Raw genomic sequence first — 26,255 nt, 5'->3', positions numbered from 1 at the left:
TTAATACTGTAGACTTCCCACTGGTACATTGAAATCGAGCCAGGGTCAGGAAATGTTTCTATATCCTACGGAAGGTCAGTGAGACAAATAAAACAGAGGAGATGCCACTGTTATAGTTCATAAATTACAGTAAATGATTAAACAGCATGACAGTTGTGGATGTCTGTAATATTGTCCGCTCCGGCTGTTCTCATACTCGTCAAGATGACACCAGGGTTATTGTAAGGGTCAGATGTGTTCTGTCTGTCAGGGTCTGTGATCTCCACGGATCTACAGTGACGACTTGAAACCGGCACTGGTGCTGTTCACTTTTTATAAGGTGTTTTTTCATCATTAGCACTAGATCATACACTTCCAGGCATTGAAGGAACTCAGCGAGGAAATTATAGATCTATAAAAGGAAGTATTTCCATTTTATTTTCAAATATGAAGGTCTAAATACTTTGACAGGGCTCTTTTTCTACTCTCAGTCGGAAACTTGTGGTGTAGAGTTTTTATAGTCCCTTTCTTATTCCCACATAGTTCTTAATAGCTCACAATCAGCAAGATATTCTGATTTATTTGCTGGTGAGAAAACATTGCATTCACGTATTACATTTCAGAGGTTTTTCCATTTTCCGTCCTTGTTCAAACTTAATATTTCCTGAGAGACCACACTGGCTTCAGCCGTAGCGTCACATGCTTTTACGCTGCATATAATGAGTGAGATGTTTAAAATGAATGATATGTAATGTGTGTTGACTGAAGTGTCTGCTGTGGTCTACTGCACATGGAGCCTCCTGGCAGCAATGATACCTGGCTCCTCTTGCATGGCGTGCGGAGAAACTGGACTTGTGTCACTGTCACATTACACTTTAATCGGTGTTTTCACATTTGTTTACCAAAGATGCACACACCCGGCGTCCTCTCATGTTTCTGACGTGGGAGAAAATAACACGGAACAAAATATTAGCCCTACAGATTTGAACTTTGTCTGGGTAGCGCAGCGCTCCATTCCTCTGTGGCTCCAGTCTCTGCTTTAACCGACCTTGTCTGACCTGAGCTGCTCGAGCTCTCCGTCCCCCCTCCTGCCTGTTTCTGGCTCTGTCTGTCTTGGTTCACAGCTGGTGCTGCCCTTCGCTGCCTGCGTGAGTTTTCAGACCACCTAAAGGAGCACAGGGCAGGCTGTGTCTTTGTCTTTTTCTCCGTGTAGCCCTCCAGAGTTGGCACGGTCTGCAGACAGCACAACTCCAAAGGGGGGGGAGGGGGGAGGAGTAGAGGGGGCAGGGAGTGTAGTGTGATGGTACTGAAGGTGAGGATTGGCAGCTCGTCTCCAGCTCGGACACTGGAGCCGCAGTGTGGCGTGCAGGGGCACATTTTAAAAATTGCCACGACTCTCTGCTACTTGCTATGTATTGTTTGTTTCTCGCGTCCTCCTCCTCCTCACTTCCCCTCGGCAGTCGCCTCCTTTCTCCACCCTCTCTTACTTATGTCAGTTACTCAACCTCTATTTCCATCGCTCTGTCTTTGTCGTGGCTCTTACATCACCTGATGGGAGTTTTTCCTGTCAATGCAGCAGCAAGTCTATGAGTCAGGCTCAGATGACTCTCCTCTCCTCTCCTCTCCTCTCCTCTCCTCTCTCTCTCCCTCTCCTCCCTCTCCTCTCCTCTCTCCTCTCCTCTCACCAGCCGACCTGGCGAGCACAAGTGAAAACCTGTCACCACCCTCTTTCAACCCCCCACCAGAATGTTTCTTTTGTTTGTGTGTGTGTGTGTGTGTGTGTGTGTGTGTGTGTTTGAACGTGCACAGCCCTTTGTCTCAAGCAGAGGAAACGATGAGTTTAAACACGATTCAATGATCACTAAGCGAATGCACTGCCTTATAGAGTTGAGGTGCTGAGTTTGTATTTGCACTGTGTGTGTGTGTGTGTGTGTGTGTGTGTGTGTGTGTGTGTGTGTGTGTGTGCGTGCGTGCGTGTGTGTGTGTGAAAATGAGATTGGCTCAGTAGATCCTCACCTTCAGTTCAAGAACTGAGTGCGTGTCTGTGTATGTGTTTGGGAGACAGCTCAGCCAGACAGTGCAGGCAGACGAGCGTCTCTGCTGACTGCAGATGAGATGGAGTGTTTACTGACACAGGAAGCGTCGGCTACACGTGCTCCTCCACAGCTTTGCTCGTCGCTGTGCTCAGTTCAAGGCTCCTCGGCCGGACACTGCCTCGATCGGCCCCAGCATTGTCAGACGCAGAGGTCACTAATTTATCAGATCTCTCGCTGTCAAATAATTGCTGGCGTGTTTTGAAGCGTGCCGTTTGGATCCATGTTATAAATAAACCATCACCAGTGAGCGGATAATCTTTGATAACTCAGTTGTGGCGTCTAGGACTTTTCTCCCGCTGCCACACAGTTTCATGACGTTCGCAATGCAGGAAGTACTTCAAGCAGCACCCACAAAAACAGACGCACAAATGAGTCATATTGAACTTAATACCCATTAGCACATCAGCTTTAATGGTAGCGTGACATTCACACTTCTCACTTATTCTTCTACAGTAGCGATATCACAACCTTGAGCATCGAGCAGTGTTCCTTTCAGCCTGATAATAACATTCATTCATCCATTTTCTACGGCGTTATCGTCCACATGAGGGTCGCAGGGAGCTGGAGCCAATCCCAGCTGACACAGGGTGAAAGGTTTGGGCGACAGATTTGGATCGTCCAGTTTATCTAATCCCCAGTCTGCATGTTTTTGGACTGCGGGAGGAAGCCGGAGAAAACCCACGTGCACACATGGGGAAAACATGCAGACTGCACACTGAAAGGCCCTTGGTTGAACCGGGATCCGAACCAGTGACCTTCTTGCTGTGAGGCAACAATGCTAGTCGCTGCACGACAATGTGACAGTTACTATATGACGATGTAACTGTAACAATGTGAATGTGATTTCAGTCCGATACGGGTCAGATCACTTTTAATCTGGGGGAATACTAATTGTCCTACTACTACGTTTCCATGGAAACCACAGGTTTATGTATTTGTATTTATTATTTATTCATAATAAATGATTCCCTTCATCTGTCAGATCAATAACAACAAGGCCATGTTGAGTTGTCAGGTTCCCATAGAAACTGATGTTGACCACCGTGTCTTCTTTATAATACGCCTCCCCTCCTGTCCTTCATCCGTTACTGCCGTGCCACTGATGAGCACAATGCACCCATCAATCACTCGCTCGTGGCTTCCCAACCGTCGTAGGGAGATTCTTTCCTCGCACATTGTCTCGTCTAATTTCCACTCCTCTGCATCAAACGTCACGAGCGATTCAAAATGCTTGTGAGATAGAAACTACGGTCCCGCAGTAGACGTGTAGTAAAAGAAAAGTTTTCCCTTCTTGATTGTGCTTTTATACAACTCCTGGTTACTCTGGTTTATGTCAGTTTAAGTTGATGTATACTTGTGTGTTTTCAAGACGCATTAAAGAAAACTCAATCTTAAAGATTTCAGAAAAACCCAAATATATCCCCCCCCTGTCTACACTGTCAACTGAAAGCATCTCATAAAAGCTCAGTGAGCGTCAGAGTGCTGTTATTTTCATGCTCCTTAATGAGAGACTCTGAAAGCTTTGTTGTCATTTTACAAGTCATCGCTCTGATTAAGGAAGAGAAAGCGTCGCAGGATGATAGTGATTCATCCCTTCAAGAAGGAGAGGAAATCTGCTCAGGCTGCTCAGGAATGATTGGATGGATCTTAGTTAATCAGTCTGTCCCTCTGGATATTATCTTTGTATCTCACAGAATACAACTTTGTCAGAAGTTTTTTTTTGAGGCTTTGCATCCTCTCAGACTCACTAATACGTTATGATTTCTGCCTCCACAGGAAAACGAGTTGAGAAAGATTCTGCTCACACGATACTTCGGAAATCAAAAGCTTCTCTCCAAGCCAGAGCTTGGGAGTGGAAACATATCATCTGGCGGCTTCGTCAAGGCGTCATCCGGAGGTAAAAAAATCCAGCCGTCCAGAAACCCAGCAGACACTGCAATACAAAAGCTACACGGAGCAGAAGGAAACCACAGCAGCAAACATGACACCATTCTGCAAACACTCTTTGACAGTCACTGGCAAACTTTAGGAATCACTTTAGCCAGATTCAAAGAGTCAAAATAAATATATATACAGCCATTTCTGTTTTGTGGGATATATAGTTATCAGAATCACAACATCTATGTTAGTGTGTATTGTTAAATTGCTAAATCTCTGCAGGAGGATCTCCCACGCTGGACAGTGACAAGCCGGGCAGCAGCATGGTGGAGATCCAGTGTCTCTTGGACAATGTCGGAGCATCGGAGCTGGTGATCGATCTCATCGTCAACACAAAGAACGATTGTGTGTTTGAGGAGAGCATCCTGCTGGGCATTGCACTTCTGCAGGGTGGAAACACACAGATACAGGTGGGCAACACTGGAAGTCTTTATCTCTGAACTCGAGGGTCAACTAATGTGCGTTTGTCCTGCGTTCAACTGCAGTTGTGTCTCCAGTCTGCATTCTTCTTCTTCTTCTTCTTCCTCCTCTGGCTTTTCCCTTTCAGGGGTCACCACAGCGGATCATCTGCCAGCATCTTGTCCTCTTCTCTTACACCAGCTGTCCTCATGTCCTCCTTAACAACATCCATGAACCTTCTCTGTGGTCTTCCTCTTCTCTTCCTGCCCGGCAGCTCCACCTTTAACATCCGCTGTCCAATATAATCTCTATCCCATCTCAACCTTGCTGCTCTTACTCATGCTCACTTCTCACCCTGCAGTGCACTTGTACATTTCCAATATGAATAATCTTTAAACTAAATATTGAATACAGAGAACAGGTCATGAAAATAACTATTTTAGTGAAGAGCATGGATACAGTTTTGATGGATTCATCGCCCGCTCTGCTTTTCCGCCCAGAACTCCTTCTACACTCAGCTATACAAGCAAAAGAAATCTGAGCGCTTCTTCAAGGTTTTCTTCGACCGCATGCATTTGGCGCAGCAAGAAATCCGAGCCACCGTGTCTGTCAACATGTTTGAGCTCAGCTGCAGGAAAAGGGACGACGACACTGACATGAGTAGCACCAGGTTCAAGAAAGGTACAGTCGACTTGTGATTCATCTGCGTGTTGTTTGTGCTGCAAGTGTGACCAGAAAGCACGGTGTTTTTCATCCTCCTCCCGTCTGGAGCGTGCAGCGAGCCACAGTGTGAGGCTGAAGGTGAAAGTAAGTAAAGGAGGGTTTATTTAAAGTGAAGCCGCTGGGTAATAATGTCAAAGGTGCCTAGAGATGAGCACTGAAACATGACAAACACTGAGTCATAGAGGTCATGCTCAGACCACAGATGATGGTTTCCATAGAAATGGATTTGGCCTGGAGTGAGTGAAAAAAAAGAAAAAAACCCACAACCCCAGCGCAAATATACACTTGCAAAGTTTTACAGTACGTGTGGTCTTGCTCGGCTCAACCTTGACTTTAAACAATAGTGGCGAATAAATCCGAAATGATCTTTGTGACTGTGCCGACCTCTGTGCAGACTGTTGTTCTCCACTCCTGTAGTCACATGTTCGAGGCCATGTGACGGCCCACACCACGAGCATATCAAAAGACCTTTGTATCGAGATTGAATGGCTTCATGCTACAGTACCCCACTCAGTAACACTCCACTCCCCCGGGGGTCTCTGGATTTTATTTTTCTAAATTTGAACGTCTTGGATGTTATAGTACAGGTGCATTTGCAACTGCAAAACCATTTGGAATGTTTTAGGTAAAATGAACCTCCATGCACTGAGACAATCCCATTAACTGACTCCTGCTCCTGTAGGGAAAGACTCGGGGCTTCTTATGAGGGAGGACATGCGAGGGCAGCTGAAGGAGGCCTCCTCACTCACCTCAAAGGCCTACTCTGCGTTCAGAAAAGAGCTGGATCCCGACCTCGAGAGCCTCGCCCAACACACCGAGATAATCGGACCTGAAGAGGCTTCAGAGGAAACACAGATGAGCCCAACCATCACCATTATGAAGCCTATCCTTCGTTACCTACAGCTGCTCTGTGAGAACCACAACTCAGACCTGCAGGTACTGGCAACCTCGTTGAGACCGAGAGGTCCAGTGTGTAAGAGTTAGTGACATCTAATGGTGAGACTGCAGATTGCAACAAACTGTGCTTGACACCTTTTCTGGTGGAAGACAAAATAAGAATTATCTCCTCGAGCCTCAGCTGTCCTTACTTTAAATGATTGATTTATTACAACATAAAAAAGTGTTTCCAAATCCAAAAGCTGTGACAGGGTGGCCCCATATTCTGCATTTAGAACATTTTACTGTACTTCATATGCAATATTAGACGTGAACTAAGTACTACGGTGGACTTCATATACCAGAAAGGATGTTGTTCTTCTTTGTTTGCATAGAAAGCATCCGCTCCAGAACAGGAAATGCATGATCTGGTTAGTTTGTCCATTTGGGCTGCAGCAGAAACAATGGCCTGTATAAAGTAGGGCCTGTGCCTAAAGTACATTTAAAAGGCTTATTCTAAGGCTACGAGAAACCAAATGATTTGAATTTTAAAGTGATTATAAACCAAGACAAACATGCTCAATGGGTACTATATTCCATTTTTGCCAATAAACCATTCTAAATGTTATGCACTGGACTTTAAATCCAATAATACTTCACTAACTCCACTTCCTATTCACTTTGACTTCTGATTGACTGCTGTTTTCTGCTCTGAATCCAGAACTTTCTGCGGAACCAGAACAACAAGACCAACTACAACCTGGTGTGCGAGACTCTCCAGTTCCTGGACTGTATTTGTGGGAGCACCACCGGAGGCCTCGGGCTGCTGGGCCTCTACATTAACGAGAACAATGTCGATCTGGTTCGCCAAACCCTTGAGACCATTACAGAGTACTGCCAGGGACCCTGCCATGAAAACCAGGTACTGAGAGGACTGGGCAAGTTTACGTTATATCTGACTGTCAAACACATGATTTGCTCATAGTTATTTGTGTCTCTTTTTTTTTTATTGTACAGACGTGTATAGCCAAGCACGAGTCAAATGGCATTGACATTATCATAGCACTGATTGTGAACCCAATCAATCCCCTGGGTAAGCATCGCCTGGACCTGGTGCTGGAGCTCAAGGTAAGCAGGATGTTCCTCTGGGGGCCCTGAAAGCCAAATGATGCGAAGCCATTAAAATCCACTGCTATACTATAACCGTGTGCAGGTGTTGCTTTGGATTAAAGAATAGTTATCATGGGCATTCAAGTTGAAGGTGTAGTCTCTTTTCCTGGGGTACTGATAAACATTTTCATTTTATTATTGTGCTAAAGACTGACAACAAGATGACTAAAGTAGATTTACAGAATGTTTGAAAGAGCAATATGGCAAAATATAATGAGTTAAAGGAGCCATATTGGTCTTTATTTGCTTCCCCTCTGATGCTATTACAACAGTTTGACTGCAGAGGATTTCAATATAACAACTCTGAAACGTAATTAGAACATCCAACAAATGTGTAATTAATGAAAGATTAATGTGTTTCTGAATCAGTGTGGTCATGTCCACAACCTTTTTGTCGTAGAACAATGCCTCTAAGCTCCTGTTGGCCATCATGGAGAGCCGCCATGACAGTGAGAATGCGGAGAAGATCCTTTTGAAGATGAGGCCCACTGAACTCGTAAGTGTGTGTGTGTGTGTGTGTGTGTGTGTGTGTGTGTGTGTCCTGTGTGTCATCTTTACAAATGTGACCTCTTGTGCTTCAGGTGGATGTGATGAAGGAGGCCTACACACAGAGTCTGGAGAGCGAGGAGGACGAGGACAGTGTTGGAGACCAGATCACGCCCAGAGACGTCGGACACAACATTTACATCCTGGCACACCAGGTAGTAAAACGTGGCTTCCCTTGTTTTTGTTTGTGGCTGAGCCGTTACAGCATTTCCCCTCGTTCTGACTGTTGGTGAGGATGTGGACTTGCCGCTGTCACTTTTCACCTGCATCTCAGAAAATCCTCGCGTCCACGACGGAGACACAGTTGATGCAGCTGTGCTCACTTACCTCCCATTTCCATGCACATGACTTTCTCTTCCATTCCAACCAAACCACAAACATTAAACCAGATATTTAACGTGAATCAGATCCCAGATGAGTGTGTTTCACTGGTTTTCTCTCCCAGTTTAAATGACTTGCAGGTTTTTATCAGCTTCGGCTCCTCTTGGCATTAGAGGGAACGTCAGACCTGCATGAACGCGCCAAATTTCTTCTTTGTCTGCTCCGTTTTTGGCAGCGAGGGAAATTCCAGCATCATTTCAAGCGCACTGCTAAGATGCCCACTCATCTTCCGGTCATTAGTCAAGCCACTGGCCATGAATGTTTTCAGCTAACCTTTCTTTTTACAACTTGGGACAGCGCTCACTATTTATGTTTCATCTTATTTAACTTGGAATAGGTTGAGTTCGCACCTTAACATCCTTCACTAAAATGTTGAGTTTGAACGAGGGAACTGAAGGAAAAGCAAAAAATAGTCACAATTGTAACATGATCACTGAGAACCACTGTGTTACTGTGCTCTTCTCCCTCCCACTCGATTTGTTTCTGGTGAGTTTGTGAAGTCACATTTTACACATGAGTGATGCGGGAGTGAAAAAACCACTGACTGTGGCAATGGTGTTTATCACCTCTTTTAGCCGGCTCAAAAATCTCTGGTGAACGTGCTAATTTTAGTGTGACGGAGGCTTAAGTGTGTGTTTTCTTCGTTAAATGATGGAAGACTGCTCTTCTGTGAATAAACCACTCCGCCGGTTTGCCTAAATTACCTTATAGGACGCTTCTGCAAGTGCTCACTGAGGCACTTAGTCACACCACTACTAAACAAATGTGGTTTAGCAGAGTACCGACGGTAAAGAGATGCGGTTTTCTGGCGCTACTGAGAAAGTAGTTTTGTTGTGAATAATAAGTGCATCATGTGTCAGGAGTTTTCGTTTCTGCTTTGCGTGTCAGACAGAGTATTTTTGTCCAAACAACCAGACTAGTTTCCTCATGGCAAGGAAAGTTATTTTTGACTCTGACACTGTTGATTCATTGTTGACCTGAGTATAACGCACACACACACACACATATAAGATGTTTTAATTAAGTTTGGAATGTTTGGGTTCACAACATAAATTATCAGGGGTTTAATAAAATATCCATACACTTCACATGAACTCCCCGCGACATTCACTTCACACATTCTCTCTCTTCTCGCAGACACGTTCTTCCCTTAATTGCAACACTAAAGCGTCCTCTGCGCAAAGAGGTTGAGACGGACCACGGAGTGAAAACTATGAAAAGTGCCCTCTTAAGAGTTTGTCAACGCGCTTTTACTGAGATCTACTCGGATCCCCTGCACTTCACCGCGACTTTACTCGATCCTCGTCATACAGATCATTATTTGGATGTGGGGATAAATCAGTGCCTGAAAAAAGTCTTGTCTGTCTGCACCGGATGAGCGGCATGCACCCTCGTTGTCTGATATGTTCGATGAGATCCTCCTAAATATTTTCATAGATTCTTAATTCATTTATTCTTTGAAGCATGAATAATAATATAATATAATATAATATTGGAGAGGGTGGAACAACCTTTCTTTTACCTTACTGAAGTAAAACTTCCTCATCAAAAAGGACTGCGTGGGAACGTATTTTCCATTTTCTCTGAGAATTCTGCTGACACAGTCCCAGCATAAAATTGGCATGATCATTTCTTTCGGTGTTTCGGTTTCGGCCAACGATTTTCATTTCGGTGCATTCCTAGTGATACTGTCAACTGTAAAGCGCTGGATCAATATGGGAATATTTTTGGGTTTTCTGACCGTGATTTTGAGTCGTATTTAAGCCTCTGACCACTAGTTGGCCGGCCATTAATGTGGAAATAAGTGAGTCGTTTTCCTCTCTGGATCTTAGCTTGCCAGGCACAACAGGATCTTGCAGCAGAGCCTTAGGCCAAGTTCTGTGTTGGGACAAGGGGCCGGTGTGGACCCCGACAGTGAAAAGGACGATGCCCTTCATTACTACGCCAACCACACGGCTCAGATAGAGGTAAACCTCACTCCCCATTTGTCCCGTCTATCTTTAAACCCAATCCAATTCACCCGTCATGTCAACATATCTATGATATATCTATTCCTCAGATCGTGCGTCATGACCGCAGCATGGAGCAGATCGTTTTCCCCGTTCCTAACATCTGCAAGTACCTCACAGAGGAGTCTAAGGTGCGCGTGTTCACCACCACCGAAAGAGACGACCAGGGCAGCAAGGTTAACGACTTCTTCCAGCAGTTTGACAACCTCTACAATGAGATGAGGTGGCAGAAGAAGATCCGCAGTAAGTCTGTCTTTACTTTCTGTATCCGTTCCACTTGGAAAATAATGATGCTGGCAGCAGAGGCAGGCTGCAGGATAGTGAGTCATGATTATCATCCGGTCAGAGTGTCTGGTTGTTGTTATTTCGAGAATAAATTGAAGGAGCTGCAGTATATTTTGTGTGTTTGTTGAGCTTGCGTTTCCCTCTTGTGTTTGTGCAGAAAATACGGCGCTGTTTTGGTTCTCGCGTCACATTTCTCTTTGGGGCAGCATCTCCTTCTACCTGGCCTGCTTGCTCAACATCGCCGTGGCTGTTTTCTACCCATTTGGCGATGATGGAGACGAAGGTAAGAGGGGACTTCTTTTTTCGGATTTGCAACTGCCAATGATCGGTGTAAAGGTTTAGTGTGTGAGAATTAGTGACATCTAATGGTGAGACAGCAGATTGCACCAAACTGGAGACTCCAGGAACTACTGTGACCTTTGCATCCTGGAAAGAATGTGACCACTCTTTGACAGTTCTCTCCACACTCCCACTCTCTCTCTACTGTTTCCTCTTTCTTCTTTGTTGGTTTATGTATCAGGTTAATGTGGGTGGAGCCATTCTTTGTCCTTTCAGGCTATTGTAGAATAGAATAGAATAGAATGCCCTTTTTTGTCATTATGCAGTGTACAACGAAATTGGAGAGCTTCTCATTTTCAGTGCAGAAACTTCACACAGTTTTAAAAAATAACAAACAGTTAAAAGAAAGTGTAAATATGCTCTACGTACAACACAGGGTAAATATTTAAATAGAAAACAAAACAATTGCACTGGTAGTAAACAAAAAACAAAAAAACAACACATTTTTTTTCTTTTGATGCAATTATACACTTATACAAACATAATTGTGGGTAGTATATTCAATTCATGCCAATAAACCCTCCTGAATGTTACACACTGGACCTTTAAATCAATAATAGTAATAGTAGTAATAGTGGCTTGTCAGTGAAATCTAATCCTCCAACAAGACTTCCATTATATTTTGTTTTTATATTTGGGAGCAGTTGGTAGCAGCTGCTTCCTGCTCAGTGGCAGACCATCTGATCGGTCGCTAAAGCATTTCAGCAGAGCACACACACACAGACACACACATGCTTTTTTTAAGCTGCAGAAAGCACTGTATGTTATTAATATACTCACATTTGGGGATTGCTGCTCTCTGTCCTGCGCTCGCTGTCATCAGAGTTCCCTGATGCACTTGGGAGAGGGAGGTGTGAGTGGAGGAGTGCTCCATTTGTTGCACTCCGCCGTCCCACTGTAAGATGTCACTAATTGTTCCACACTGGATCACTAGACTAATGGACAGCTGCAAAGGTTGTCTATTCCAGACAGACTCATTTGTCCAAAAATGTTTTGTTCTCTAAAAATCTAAACAAGAGGAGCTTTGGTTTTTACTGAGAAGGGCTTCGATGGTTTACAGTGTGAGCCGGAGAACAGACGTGATGAAGGTGGCTGTCCCTTCAGACCACAGTTTGACATTTTAATATGTTGCCTCTGACTGTGTGGTGCTGAGTTAAGGGCTTAACTCAGGTGAATAATTCATGAGAGAGTCTCTAAAGCGTTTCACAGCATTAATGAAGTTGATATTTTACTCTTCTTGTCCAGGCACCTTGCCTCCGTTTTGGAACATCTTACTGTGGGTGGCACTGGGGGTGTTCACTGCATTCCTTCCAGTCTTACCCAAGCCGTGGGCCATCCTGTTCTTCCTGGTCTCCCTTGTTTTACGTGCCATCTACACAATGGGCCTGGGACCTGCTCTGTTGTTGCTGGGCACTGTCAATGTAAGTCATGGTAAAGGTTTGACCCAGCGTTGTAGAACTACAGTATGTCCCGGTGTAAATGGAAAAGGAAGTGAGCAACTTCCTTTTCCATTCACACCGTATTTCTTTCTTTTTCCAGCTGTTCAACAAGCTAGTGTTTCTCGTGAGTTTTGTGGGGAACCAGGGAACGTTTACTCGAGGCTACAAAGCCGTTGTTATGGACATGCTTTTCATCTACCATTTGAGCTATGCCATCATCTGCGTCCTCGGCCTCTTTGTGCACGAGTTCTTCTACAGTTTTTTGGTAAGAAGAGATTCAGTATGTCACGCAGTTTTGCTTCCATTACAGTAAACCTCTGATTTTTGAACTGTGATGTTGATTACCACAGCTGTTTGACCTGGTTATACGGGAGGAGACGCTGCTCAATGTGATCAAAAGTGTGACGAGGAATGGCCGCTCCATTATTCTGACGGCTCTCCTGGCCATCTTTCTCGTCTACTTCTTCTCAATCATCGGCTTCCTGTTCCTGAAGGATGACTTCCGCATGGAGGTGGACCGCCTTCCTGCACCAGGTTTGGACTCACTGAGCTATTAGACGTTCTACCTTGTAATAGATTTTACTTGATAATAATTTCTTTTTCATGGGTCGTCCTGTTATCATAATGGTCTAAGACCTTTTAATCGGAATGGATTTGCTTGTGGCCTGTGTATAATTGTGTGTTCTTTATCAGTCATTCAGAGATTGTCCATCTTAGGGATGACTGGTAGAAATTGGCAGATTTTGAGGCCACAACTCGATGCATTTATGCCTGTAGACACTGTGAAGACAAGCTGCTTCAAACCGAGCATCAGCATGGGAAAGAGGTGGTTGAAGCAATTTTGAACAAGGCATGGTTGCTGGTGCCACACAGTCTGAGTATTTTAGAACCTGCTGATTTACTTGGATTGTCATGCACGACCTTCTCTCGGGTTTTGACAGAAAATGGTCAGATAAGAGAAATAAAAATATCCACTGAGCGGCAACGGCCAGAGGGGTTTGCGATGTTAGAGCGGCAACAGTGACTCAAATCATCGCTCTGTTACACCAATGTATGCAGAAGACATCAAACCTGGACGCAGATGGGCTTTGGCCGCAGAAGACCACTCTGCAGGTGTCGCTCGCACCACTTTTGTTGGTGTCATGTGTACCTAATATAGTGGCTGGTGAGTGCATATCAACATAAACAATAACATAAATAAATAACAATTATTTTATTTATTTATTTACTTACATAGTGCTTTTGCAAAAAAAATAAAGACGCCTGGGTTTGTTGACCTGATCTCCTGTGGTGGGCACTTCTCAACAGTAACTGACAATATATATATTATATTTATACATTATTTGCATATTTATATGTATATATATGTGTGTGTTGTGTGTGTGTGCATACCCGGACACACACACACACACACACACACACACACAGAAAACCCTGTGCAGTGTGGTGTTAATGAGCCCCGGCGGTCAGGAGGACAACCCGCCGGCACATGTGCACCTGTTGCATAAGCCGGTGGCCGCGTCATCCTGTGTTTTGCTGAACAGAGAACAGCAGACACAGCTGAGCAGTAGTGGCTTATGTAACCAGCTCGGCTCAAACCTGTTTGTCTGTTCGCTGAGACACAGCTGGAGCTCTTTGATGCCGAGGTGCACACAATGTCCACACGTTGCCACCTCAGGCCCGTGCCCCCCGACTCAGCCCAACGCTCTCCCTCCCGCCACTTCCTTCCCTACCCTCTGTGTTTCAGCCCGTCAGGGATAAAGCGCCTTTTGGTGACACTGTGAACAGTTCTCATTCTGCTGATCTGCCCGAGCTGATCACTCAAGTGCAGCTCCTCTGCTGTTTTGCTGGTGTGCAAATGATTTGTTCAGGGTTTTTCAGCAACACTCCGCCGCCCACTCAGCAGCTGCTGCCTCCGTTTACATAATGTCTGTCTTCATATATCCTTGTTACTGATTTCACTGTTGCTGATGAGCTTTAATCAGAAAGGTGTTTTAATGCCAGAGCACAATCTAATCAACTCTTGTTTCATCCGTACATTCTCAATCAATACTCATTTTTATCTTCTTTTTAATTTGCAGGAAAACAGGATTTACTGAGTAACAGTGGAGTTACTGACACATGTATGAAAGACGGCTGCCCCGATATAACACCCAAACCTGTTCCTGGTAGGTTTTTAAAAATAAATGAAATCAAATCATTTAAAAACATACACATTAATACAGCATGTATTGAGCGTGAGCACAGATCATTTGAAACAAAAACAAGTGTCAAACAGCTCAGGTCCTACACATTGATTAATGGATGTTAGTGTAGAATTGATTTTACAGGTAAAACAAAGAGTTGCTGACACGAGTATATCAGATAAAATAATAAATTCTACTATGATAATTAACAACCTCTCATTTTTATGATTTTGAAATGTCTGGGTGTTTATGTGACCAGTCAGTTCCTTAAACTTTACTCACACACTGAGACACATGCACATGCACCATCACGCACACAAAGAAACTTGATGAGGCAGTCTGGGTGACTCACTGCTGCTTGTCCTCTTGAGTCTCTGTGGATCACCTGCACTAAGGGCCCACACACGTGATCTCAACCACATCCTTCACTCCTTCTTCCTCCTGAGCAGTCACGCTGTGCCGGGCATTTCTTATTGATGCCGTCGTATAGGAACTTTTCACATGTCACATTTCACTCATAAATAAAGCATTTCATCAACCATTTTTAGCACTTAATTTTCACCGTTTTGTTCTTAAAACTGCAGGGACCGAGGTGATGAAGATTTCTATATATCCTCAGTCACACCTGCATCGGCTGATCCTGTTCAGATCTGTGAATAAGGAAGAGAGTTTATTTACTAGACATCTGTAAACATAATCACCATTAACGTAAACATGCAATTTAATTCAACCAAAAAGAACTTTCTTATGCACAGTCCAATATTACATATATAACAAGTGGTTATTACACTCCGTACAGCTGAGTTTAAATCTCGTGTCACCCAGTGACATTCCGCACTGCACAGGAAGTTCTTCGTTTTGTATCAAGAGAGAAGGAGGCAACATTAACACTGTTTCCGTTCATGAAGACGAAAATCAGGGGCATAATAATAACATCAACAAGAAAAACACCAAAGGTTACGCACCGTAGCTTTAATTGAATTCTATTTCTATCATTTTAATAAAATTCAGTGTGAAAATACAATCAGATGTTGTGATCATGAAAGTGATGTTGATCAATTTTCATCCCGCGTCATCAAAGAACGAGCTAAAAATCACGGAAAATTGATGCTGCGCTTCATTCGTTTGAGTTCAGTCTTGTGTAAATATCAGCTTTATTGCCTGTTCTGACGAGTTCTTGGCACCATGTCTCGTTTGTTGTCAGTAGAATTACATAAACTAAAGGAAGAACTCAGAAAGCACAAACCTCTGCCACCGTATCAATACACCGGAGTGGGGATATGAGCATGTGACATGTTTAGTAACAGTGCCACCTAAAAATAGGGCTCCCCCACAATGTCGCGCTGTAATTCAAACACTGCCTACATCCCCAGGAAATGTAATCAAAATCCGTCCTTTCATTTTTGAGTTATACTGCACAATAACAAAGGTGGCCCACAGCATCGCCTCTAATACTACTAATAATAACAATAATAATAATGATGATAATATAAAAAAATTATTGGTGGAGGGATGATGAAGCATGGATCCAGGAAGACCTCATTACATGATTTGCCTGCTGATTCAATTAAATTCTTCAGAATCGCTTCATATCAGACGTTTTTGGACCTTTGTGCCAGTTTCTTTACACAAATCCACAGAACGATAATGATAAGAATAATCTCGTCGGGTGGTAGAAAATATTTGGCCTTGGCAGCGGAATGCGCTCCACTGAGTGCTGTTCGAGTTGTACATTGATAGACTGAAGTGCGTCCTTCTACTGTAATACAATTTCACATAATGAGCTCGTTTTATTTGAATAACCTCTGTTTTTCTTTTTCCTTCACCTGCCTCTCACGTGTCCTTTGTGTTTGTGTTGTGTTGCAGACGAGGATGACGGGATCGAGCGAGTGTGCGACACTCTGCTCATGTGTATCATCACAGTGCTGAACCAGGGCCTGCGTAATGGAGGAGGTGTCGGAGACATTCTCAGGAGACCTTCTAAAGAGGTAAGAGAACCTCAAGATCAACAAATTAATTGGTTTTTGTTTTTTTTAGATATTTTTTCATATTCATACATGACATTTTTATCTGTATTTCACCTGTGACCGCGTCATCCAGGAGCCTCTGTTTGCCGCCCGGGTGGTCTACGACCTTTTGTTCTTCTTTGTCGTCATCATCATTGTTCTTAACCTCATCTTCGGTGTCATCATCGATACCTTTGCTGACTTGAGGAGTGAGAAACAGAGGAAGGAGGAGATCCTGAAAACCACATGTTTCATCTGTGGTGAGTCGTCTCATCTCAGTCCCGTGCTAAAGTATCGCGCGTCTTAAAACTGTCGCGTGTAACTTTTAAATGCAGGAACAATGAGTTCACACAATGCTGAGGAAGTCTATCAGCTCCACTTTGCACACAGGAAGTGATTTGTTTCATGTCAAGAGAGATGGAGGCAACAGCAACATGGAGCTAAAGTAAAGTCAGGTTGGACTTTGACTGAAAACACAGCAAAGTGCCCATGAAAAGTTTCAGACGTTAATTCTACTGCCTGTTTTCACATGAAGGACGCGTCATACAAATAATAAAATCAACAAAAATCAATCTTTATTTATATATCACTTTTCATGCGTATAAAATAGGTGTGTTTTTCTTTGTAAAGCACATTGAAATGTAAATAAATGTACCTTGTCTTGACTTTCAGTGCTATATTATGTCGAGTGTAATGGTAACAGTGTTATGTATAAATGTTTTTTCAGGCTTGGAAAGGGACAAATTTGACAACAAGACGGTGTCTTTCGAAGAGCACATCAAATCTGAGCACAACATGTGGCACTACCTTTACTTCCTGGTCCTGGTGAGAGTGAAGGATCCGACGGAGTACACCGGCCCCGAGAGCTACGTCGCTCAGATGATCGCGGTTAGTAGATCAAGCACACACACACATAAGCCCACACTGCAGTGCTAATGCTATTTCTGTGCATTTAAAGCTGGGGAAAAAAGAAGGAAATAAATAAGCAAGAAATAAATAAAGGAAATTACAGCAAAAGACACAAGGCACGGAAAAGTCACGCACCTCTTCCCTGACATATCACAGCAGAACAGGAAGAGGTAACGTGGGGGACACGCACTTCTTCACATCAGTCATCCATAAAAAAAAGTCTGTCTGTTACAACAATGGACGGCAAGAAAACATTATCTGGAATAATACACGTTAAGAAAATAATTATCATTCAAATAATATTAATAATAATAATAATAATAATAATAATAGTAGGAGTTAAAACTGCACAAGAACATGAACACAACACTGGAGCCTGATGAATTTGCATCCATATTCAACATATGGATGCAAATAAACACGTTCATTTCTTATCCTAATTCATATTTTGCTGGCGAGTCGTATCACTCAGGCATAGAGATGTCTCAGTGTTGGAGTGTTAAAGTTGTGCAGCTGTCCTCAGTGAACAGAATTCCACAGTGTGCTCGAGAGAGGCTTGTGCCTCCACAGCAGACGAGTGATCGACTGAGCCTCTGGGCCTGTGCCAGGCATCCCAATTTATTCTGCTTCCTCCTCACTGCGGGAGAGAGAAACACAGGGAGGGAGAGAGAGGGAGAGACAGAGAGAGAGATGGCTCTCTGTGACTAGGTTGTCTTCACTATGCTGAGTTTCATGATGCTCCTAACCTGCTGGGACACTCTGTGGCTAAATAGTAATTAAACCCCGTCCAGGTCCATTATCATCAATGTAGGAACTTGCTGCAGTGACACAAGGACAAGAAGTTGAAGGACATGAGGGCAACTTATGGCGTTGCCGTCAGGTTAATGGATTCCTATGGAGCCTCGGAGCCCGGTGGCACATTTTGTGATTAACATTCAGTTGTCATGGGCATAAGAATGGTCACAATAGAGTGAGGCGTTAGCATGACAAACTGTATTAATATGCATCAGCGGGTCTTCCTTCAGGTCACTCCTCTGAAGCCAGGTCAGCGTGCTGTTGAGTGGCGAGGTAGCGGTGATTCCGACGGACTCGACGCGCTGTAAATCAGTTTATCTTCATGAAACATCTATGTGTTGTATAAAAATGATTTCTTTGGACTCATAAAAGAAGCTCAGGAGTGATAAAAATGTTCTATAGCAAGTCGTAAAAAACGGTTGTAGAGCATCGGACTGAAAACGTAGACGCGTGACCACCGTGTGACAGGTACGCTGGGCCTGCACATGTTGGAAGCTGATTCCTCTGACGTTGCTCAGGTGTATATGTAATATGTGGTTGTTTTTGTTGTGTTACTATGGCAGCAGGTTACTTCTGATGCACAGCTGAAATGCTCATTTAGACATAGAATGCTTTTTTAAAAAATTATTATTAAAAAGCATGGATGTTGCTGAAAAACGTGCAACTAACGCACACAAAAACACACTCTTCCACTCACGTTTCAGTTGAGTACTTTTTAAAAGTCACAGAGTTCATGTTTTGTGTGTGTGTGTGTGTGTGTGTGTGTGTGTGTGTGTGTCTGTGCCTGCACACAAGAGAGACAGAGACAGGAGAGCACGTGCCAGGCAGCCAGGGCTGAGCTATTAGCAGGCCAATTGAGATGGGTTATGTAACAGCATTGTGGCTGCTGCAGTACCTGCTGGGCCTGTAGTCGCTGTCATCATTTTACACACAAACACCCCACACACTGATACACAAACACACACACACACACACACACCACAGCTCCAGAGGAACAGGCACTCAGTGTAACACAATCCTAGTTTTTTTTCCTGGCACCACATCACTGTCCTACCCAAACAGATGCACTCATTATTGAGTCGGTGTGTGTCTTGCAGGTATATGTGTGTACACATGTTTTTCTTGCCTTTTTAGGGCCTCTTCTGCTATAAACAGTATTCCCATGAGGGCTACTGGTTATCAAGCCTGGTCATAATGAGGCAAAACCTCATGTCTGAGCAGTGTTGTGTCAAAAGTTCTCACATTTGAGATTCTAAAATTCTGGGATAATGGGGATGGCAGGCGTATCTAGAGCAGAATGTATGCATTTTTAAACAAATGTGTAATAGTGTGGATGAAGCCCTAAATTGTGGCACATGTCAGTGCACTGGAAAATGATGGAGATCAGGCTCGGCACTGGTGGTGACAACGTGCACACACATAGGTTTGTGTAGCTATCCTTGTTTAGGGGCACCAAACCAAAACCTGATCCCTAACCCAGAGGTGTGTTTTAGTCAGGATGGGCTGCATTTATCTCCTGATTGTTCTTCTCTGCCACAGCTGCTTAACTAAGCAAACACCTGCAGAGGAGAGGATCAACCTCGTGTTTACACTGGAACATGCTTGCCCAGTTTATCTGAATGGTCACGTGGTATGTTTTCAGGAGTGTTCTTATTGACCCAGGTTACTTCACATATGGATCTCATTAGGATGGTTTTCTTGCTGCAAAGGCAAGAGTGCTAACCACTACACCAACCGTGTGGCCCTCCCCTTGTTTCCAATGAAGGACAATCAACGCTTCCGCATACCAGGACATTTTAGACAATGTTTTGCTTCCAAATTTGTGGCAACAGTTTGAGGAAAGTCCTTTTCTATTCTAACTTGACTGTGCCCCAGTGCACAAAGCAAGGACTATAAAGACCTGGTTTGAGTTTGGAAGAACTTGACTGGCCCACACAGAGCTCTGACACAGACGGAACAGACATTGGGAGCCAGGCGTTCTTGTCCAACATCGGTGCCTGACCTCATAAAAGCTCTACAGAATGAATGGGCACAAATTCAGACTGAAACAGTCTTCCAAGAAGAAGGGCATTACAGGCCCTGTTGGTAACATGGTCAGGTGTCCCAACATGTAGACTCCCAGGGCTCAGGAGAAGTGGTGGTTATGTTTTAACAGTTGACATCAGGTCAACTATCTCATCAGATCTGTGTCCAGTTAAAAGATAAGTTTGTTTAAATGTGACAGGAATAAAGCCAGACTCAGTCAGTCAGTGCAGAACGGCACACAATGAACGACTGTACTGGATGTTTCAATGAATAGCAACAGATATTAACAGGATATTCAGAGTCAGTACAGCCACTTAAACTCATTAATCCAGAGATGATGTAATGTATTTTCAAACAGGACATTGTGTTCATCTCTTTGGTCTCTTTAATTGATCATTTGCATTACGTAATCCATTAGATATGGATGACTTGGTAAAATATAGTGTAGTGTTTGGAAAAATTTAACCAAGATGGCCGCTCAGCACCAACCTTCAGGCAAGCTTTCACAGAATGACTCCATTCATATAGTGAAGCTCAGCAGTTCTAATCAGTGTGACTGCTTTCTCTTTGGTCAACAAGCGTTTTAGTCTCAGCTCATTAAAATGTTGAAAATAAGTTAAAGAAAACGCATACTTCTTCAGGGTTCCCACGGGTCCTTCAAAGCTTTTTGAAGATTGCCCTAAATCGAGATCGGTCATTGAAAGTGCTTTGAGTTGGTATTTAGGTGTTTTTTATGACACCACTTACGGTTTCATGTGCCCTGCATTGCTTGATGTACGTAGAATAGGCCTTTGCAGAACAAACATTGAGTCATAATTAGTAGCGGTGTTGTGGACACTGTCCATTGTCTCTCTATGCCGTTGAGGTGAGATTCTGTGCAGAACAATGAGCGAGTAACGTTAAGCAAGAGAGAGCAAAAATGACGTGATGTCTGGGAAATGCAAATTCCAAGATGTCTGTCTCACCAAAGAAAAAGCTGACTTTGACCAAGATCCCAAGGACAATCACTGAGTCCAGACGCAGAGCGTGCTGCAAATCAATAAAAGTGGACGCCATGGGCGAAGCGGCTCTTACAAGTTGCCCTCCCATTTTAAGCTGTCAGAATTTGAGAGAATTGGTCCTGGAAAGTCTTTGAAAAGTCATTGAGTTGCATGTGAACCACGATGTGGGAAGTCTCTTTTTGTTGAGTTTAGTGTGTATATACGTGACTGCATATGATGACAATGTAGCATTGTCACTACAACCTTAAAGGTTAAAAAGTTAAAAGACAAACTTGATTTGTATTTTAGAATTAATAAGTATAATGTAGCACCTACTAAAAACAATCGTAGAAGAATTATGTAATTTTATCATGTGCACTACTCAGGAATAACAATGTTTGCACCTGTAATCAGTTAAATGTCAGGCCTACAGTCCTCACATGCCTGCTGACCACTTTGCTTCAACAGTTCAAATGTTTAGCGTAGCTAAATGCTTTATTTAACACACTACTGTGTTTGATTTGTAACAGTATATGTATATGTTTATATAATAACATTAGCATGTTATCAAAACACAGACGAGGCTGCATTTGTTTTAGCTGTTTTTTAGCAGAGAACGGTTACATTTTTCAGCACAGGGCAGTGAGATACTAGAACACTGCTTTTTTACCAGAGAACAGTTTCATACCAGAGAACAGTTTCATACCAGAGAACAGTTTCATACCAGAGAACAGTCTTAACCCAGAAAACAGTTTCATGCCAGAGAACAGATTCATACCAGAGAACAGTCTTAACCCAGAAAACTGTTTTATACCAGAGAACAGTTTCATACCAGAGAAAAGCCTTAAACCAGAAAACAGTTTCATACCAGAGAACAGAACAGTCTTAAACCAGAAAACCGTTTCATACCAGAGAACAGTCTTAAACCAGAAAACAGTCTTAAACCAGAACAGTTTCATACCAGAGAACAGTCTTAAAGCAGTTTCATACCAGAGAACAGAACAGTCTTAAACCAGAACAGTCAAACCAGAGAACAGTCTTAAACCAGAGAACAGTCTTAAACCAGAGAACAGTCTTAACAGTCCAGACCAGAGAACCAGTCTTAAACCAGAGAACAGTCTTAAAACCAGAAAACAGTCTTAAAGCAGAAAACTGTTTCATACAGAGAACAGTCTTAAACCAGAAAACAGTAGAAAACAGGTTTTATACCAGAGAACAGTCTTAAACCAGAAAAACAGTCTTAAAAACAGTTTCTACCAGAGAACAGTCTTAAAGCAGAAAACTGTTTCATACCAGAGAACAGTTTCCTACCAGAGAACAGTCTTAAACCAGAAAACAGTTTCATACCAGAGAACAGAACAGTCTTAAACCAGAGAACAGTCTTAAACCAGAGAACAGTCTTAAACCAGAAAACAGTTTTAAAGCAGAAAACTGTTTCATACCAGAGAACAGTTTCCTAGCAGAGAACAGTTTCATACCAGAGAACAGTCTTAAACCAGAATACCATTTCATGCCAGAGAACAGTCTTAAACCAGAAAACAGTTTCATACCAGAGAGCAGTTTCATACCAGAGAACAGTCTTAAACCAGAATACCATTTCATGCCAGAGAACAGTCTTATACCAGAGAACAGTCTTAAAGCAGAGAACCATTTCATACCAGAGAACAGTTTCCGACCAGAGAACAGTCTTAAAGCAGAGAACAGTTTCATACCAGAGAACAGTTTCCTACCAGAGGACAGTCTTGAAGCAGAGAACAGTTTCCTACCAGAGAACAGTTTCATACCAGAGAACAGTCTTAAAGCAGAGAACAAGAACAGTTTCCTACCAGAACAGTCTTAAAGCAAAAACAGTTTCACACCAGAGAACAGTCTTAAAGCAGAGAACAGTTTCCTACCAGAGAACAGTTTCCTACTAGAGAACAGTCTTAAAGCAGTGAACAGTTTCATACCAGAGAACAGTTTCCTACCATAGAACAGTCTTAAAGCAGAAAACAGTTTCACAGCAGAGAACAGTCTTAAAGCAGAGAACAGTTTCCTACCAGAGAACAGTTTCCTACCAGAGAACAGTTTCCTACTAGAGAACAGTCTTAAAGCAGTGAACAGTTTCATACCAGAGAACAGCTTCCTACCAGAGAACAGTCAGTCTTAAAGCAGAGAACAGTTTCACGCTAGAGAACAGTCTTAAACCAAAGAAACGTTTTCTACTTTACCATACTGACCTGATACAGACATGAAGGAAGGTTTAATCCTAAAAGGGCTGATATTGTGACATTAACACTTGTCGGTATTTTACCTCAAATTAGTGGTGACAGCAACTTAACAATGTATTCCTTTATGTTTGGTATACATTATTGATAATGATCAGAGGTTTGTTGCCAACAGCAGTCAGTAATTTCCATTATCTAATGATAATTAGAGTTTTACTCTCCTAACGTTGCTTCTTGGCCCAGATGAGTAAGGGAATCCCCCAATAAGTTATTTCTATTTTTACAAATATAATGTTTCATTCAACAAAGTGCAGTGAACATATTCATAAAAAAAAAAAAAACAGAAACAAATGATGCAGGCGCTCCACATAACTCTGTATCCACAGACTCTTCACAACTCACGTCCTCTTCTCTGTCCTCAGAGTCTCACACATTTCTATCCCTCCAGTCTATTCTTGTATAGAGTAGGTGGGAGAACACCTCACACCTCTCACTGGACTCACTGTGATGCCACTCAAATCTTCAATTTCTATCAGATGAATTGGCAAAAGAATATTACTGAAGATAATATCAAAGTCCTTGACTGAACCCTGATATACACACTAGGAAGAGTGTGACACGAGACACAGGTGAAACTAATTAGGACAGGGCAGGTCATCAAAAAGGCGGGAAAGGAGACAAAGACCAGGGAGTGATAAAATGACATGACAAAACAATAGGTGAGTATCAAAACAAAACAGGATGTGTCAAAATAAAACAGGAAATGCACAAAAACAAACCAGTAACTACAATAACTCAAAACAATTAAAATAAAACAAAGGTCTGGGTTGGTGTCGTGTCGTCATTTCTACTAAAGATGAATGCACACACAAAGTCCCAGTTGTATTCTGGACAGACGGTAGAGAGTGACTCATCCCCGCATCAACAATGTTTATGGACTGAGTGAGAATTGAAATGCCACTTACTGTTCATTTAGTGTATAATTGTTACCCACAGTATCCCTGAGACAAACGGTGCCACTTTAAAACTTTGCGCTGTCAAGCGCTAAATGGAGAACGACTTCTACACTGATGGAATGATTAAGACGAAACCTTCACGCCTGCCTCCAGTCACCAAAACCTCTCTATTTACTCTCCTGCTGCAGTCCGGCTATAGCACTGTCATGCTGCTTGTATGTCTTTGCAAATTGTCCAGTTTGTGCTGCTGTCATCGCTGACCTTATGGACTCAGCATTACTTACCAGTCTGTTTTCCATACTCCTCTTCTCACATGATCAATCTCTCCCTTTCTCCTCTCAGGAGAAGAACTTGGAGTGGTTCCCTCGAATGAGAGCCATGTCTCTGGTGAGCAGTGAGGGAGACAATGAGCAGAATGAGATGCGCTCCCTGCAGGACAGACTGGAAGGCACCGTCTCTCTGGTGGCTCAGCTCTCGGCACAGCTGTCTGAGCTCAAGGAACAGGTACTGTGTCACTCACTCCAGGCCATTAAAATAAGATGGAGCGTTGCTACATGAGATTACATGCAGACATACATTTGTATTTGAACTGAAACTTTAAAACAGGATTGAAATCATATGATTAGTGGCTCCAAATGAACTCTTTCAATGAAATACACTCATTAGCCATAACTTTAAAACCAGTTTTCTTTTCTTTTTTAACGGTTTGGCTCTACATTGTGGACTATAATGAAAATATTGCTCTTTCAATTGGCAAAAAAAGGGAACAATAAAAAATAGAACTATTAAAATGCAGCCTTAAATATTGACTAATTGCATTTTTATTTTTTAAATTGAGATTTTAACGTTTATTCCGGCTGCATGTGGTACCAGTGAATGCAACATCTAGATTAGTGAAGCTGAAGCAGAATTTACAGTCCAAGTGCTACCTGATTCTAAACCTTCCCTTAGGGCAAAAGGTCACATGGGGGTGTCCATATCAGCAGTCTCATTTTGTATCCATCCCTGTACTGAGTTCATAAATTTACATCAGCTTTGATGTTCCTGAACACGGCATGACGGTTTATTATCACAACAATGATCAGTACAAGTTAGAGCCACCATTGAGCCTCTGGCTGTTTGGATGACTAGCTTTGCTGCTGCTGCTGCTGCTGCTGCTGCTGCTGCTGCTGCTGCTGCTGCAGTGTGACTGATCACTCTCATCACCTGCCTCCCCTGCATGTGACTCCAGTCACAGGCCTCTACTTGTTCCTCTTTTGCCAGATGTGTGAAAACAACTCCAGCCAGGAACATTCACACATCAGTAAACAAACAACCTCTGTCAACCTCTGTGTGCAGTCAAGTCTGTAACAGCTCACCCTCCGGCCTCAATCCCATGCGGAACTCCTGGTACACGAGGAAGACACACTCGCCGGCCACTATTTTAGGCTCATTTGTTCACCATATCCAATCATCTCATGATGAAGTTGAAAGCAAGCATCAGAATCAGGTAGATTTAAGGGACTTTAAAATGTGGCATGGTTGTTTTGAGGATTTCAGAAACTACTGATGGGATGGGACTCCTTAGAAACGTTGACATTCACATGTGTCATGATAAAGTGAGAGAGAATGAAAGCACAGTCACGCAGGGTTGGTGTCCAAATGGAAGTCTCCAGGCAGCTGCCGGCATATTATTAGAGTGGTAAGTCATTGGCAATGTGGAGGAATTCCCCTGCACAGGTCTCAGCAATTAGTTGCGCCTGTTTTTTTGACAGTCAAGGCAAAGGATCACAACTTCCAGTCATAGTTTTAGCTTCAGCTTCAGTCTCTTCTATCTGGAGGTCAGCGCACACCGGAAGTAAACAAACCTAAATTATTTTATCACGTTGATCTCGGCTGTACCGCGTTAACTTTGACAGCTCTAGTTTTCATACAAAAATAGTAGTGTGGATGTTGCTTAGAACCAGCTCATCACCATCTCTGCTGACCCTGACATTTGACACTGGTACAACAGACACTGTGCACAGTCCCA

The 26,255-nt window shown here is 43.0% G+C and overlaps 1 protein-coding gene across 1 annotated transcript in view; it reads left to right on the top strand.

Annotated features, from left to right (window-relative positions):
- The window catches only part of itpr2 (inositol 1,4,5-trisphosphate receptor, type 2), an 80,546-nt gene that overhangs the window by 49,698 nt on the left and 4,593 nt on the right, over positions 1-26,255 (top strand). Inside the window, exons 38-56 of the mRNA XM_044035660.1 lie at positions 3,852-3,972; positions 4,236-4,423; positions 4,913-5,093; positions 5,818-6,071; positions 6,733-6,933; positions 7,029-7,139; positions 7,582-7,677; positions 7,763-7,882; positions 9,941-10,075; positions 10,168-10,360; positions 10,560-10,685; positions 11,987-12,162; positions 12,281-12,445; positions 12,531-12,714; positions 14,262-14,348; positions 16,233-16,354; positions 16,467-16,632; positions 17,100-17,260; positions 24,587-24,748. Coding sequence (XP_043891595.1) covers positions 3,852-3,972; positions 4,236-4,423; positions 4,913-5,093; positions 5,818-6,071; positions 6,733-6,933; positions 7,029-7,139; positions 7,582-7,677; positions 7,763-7,882; positions 9,941-10,075; positions 10,168-10,360; positions 10,560-10,685; positions 11,987-12,162; positions 12,281-12,445; positions 12,531-12,714; positions 14,262-14,348; positions 16,233-16,354; positions 16,467-16,632; positions 17,100-17,260; positions 24,587-24,748 — 2,949 coding nt within the window. The remainder of the gene's footprint in view (positions 1-3,851; positions 3,973-4,235; positions 4,424-4,912; positions 5,094-5,817; positions 6,072-6,732; positions 6,934-7,028; positions 7,140-7,581; positions 7,678-7,762; positions 7,883-9,940; positions 10,076-10,167; positions 10,361-10,559; positions 10,686-11,986; positions 12,163-12,280; positions 12,446-12,530; positions 12,715-14,261; positions 14,349-16,232; positions 16,355-16,466; positions 16,633-17,099; positions 17,261-24,586; positions 24,749-26,255) is intronic.

The sequence above is a fragment of the Solea senegalensis genome, linkage group LG10 (genome assembly GCF_019176455.1).
Source record: "Solea senegalensis isolate Sse05_10M linkage group LG10, IFAPA_SoseM_1, whole genome shotgun sequence".
NCBI classification, from domain to species: Eukaryota; Metazoa; Chordata; class Actinopteri; order Pleuronectiformes; family Soleidae; genus Solea; species Solea senegalensis.
Note: the sequence above shows the minus strand (reverse complement) of the source record. Positions and strands in the feature narration are given on the sequence as shown.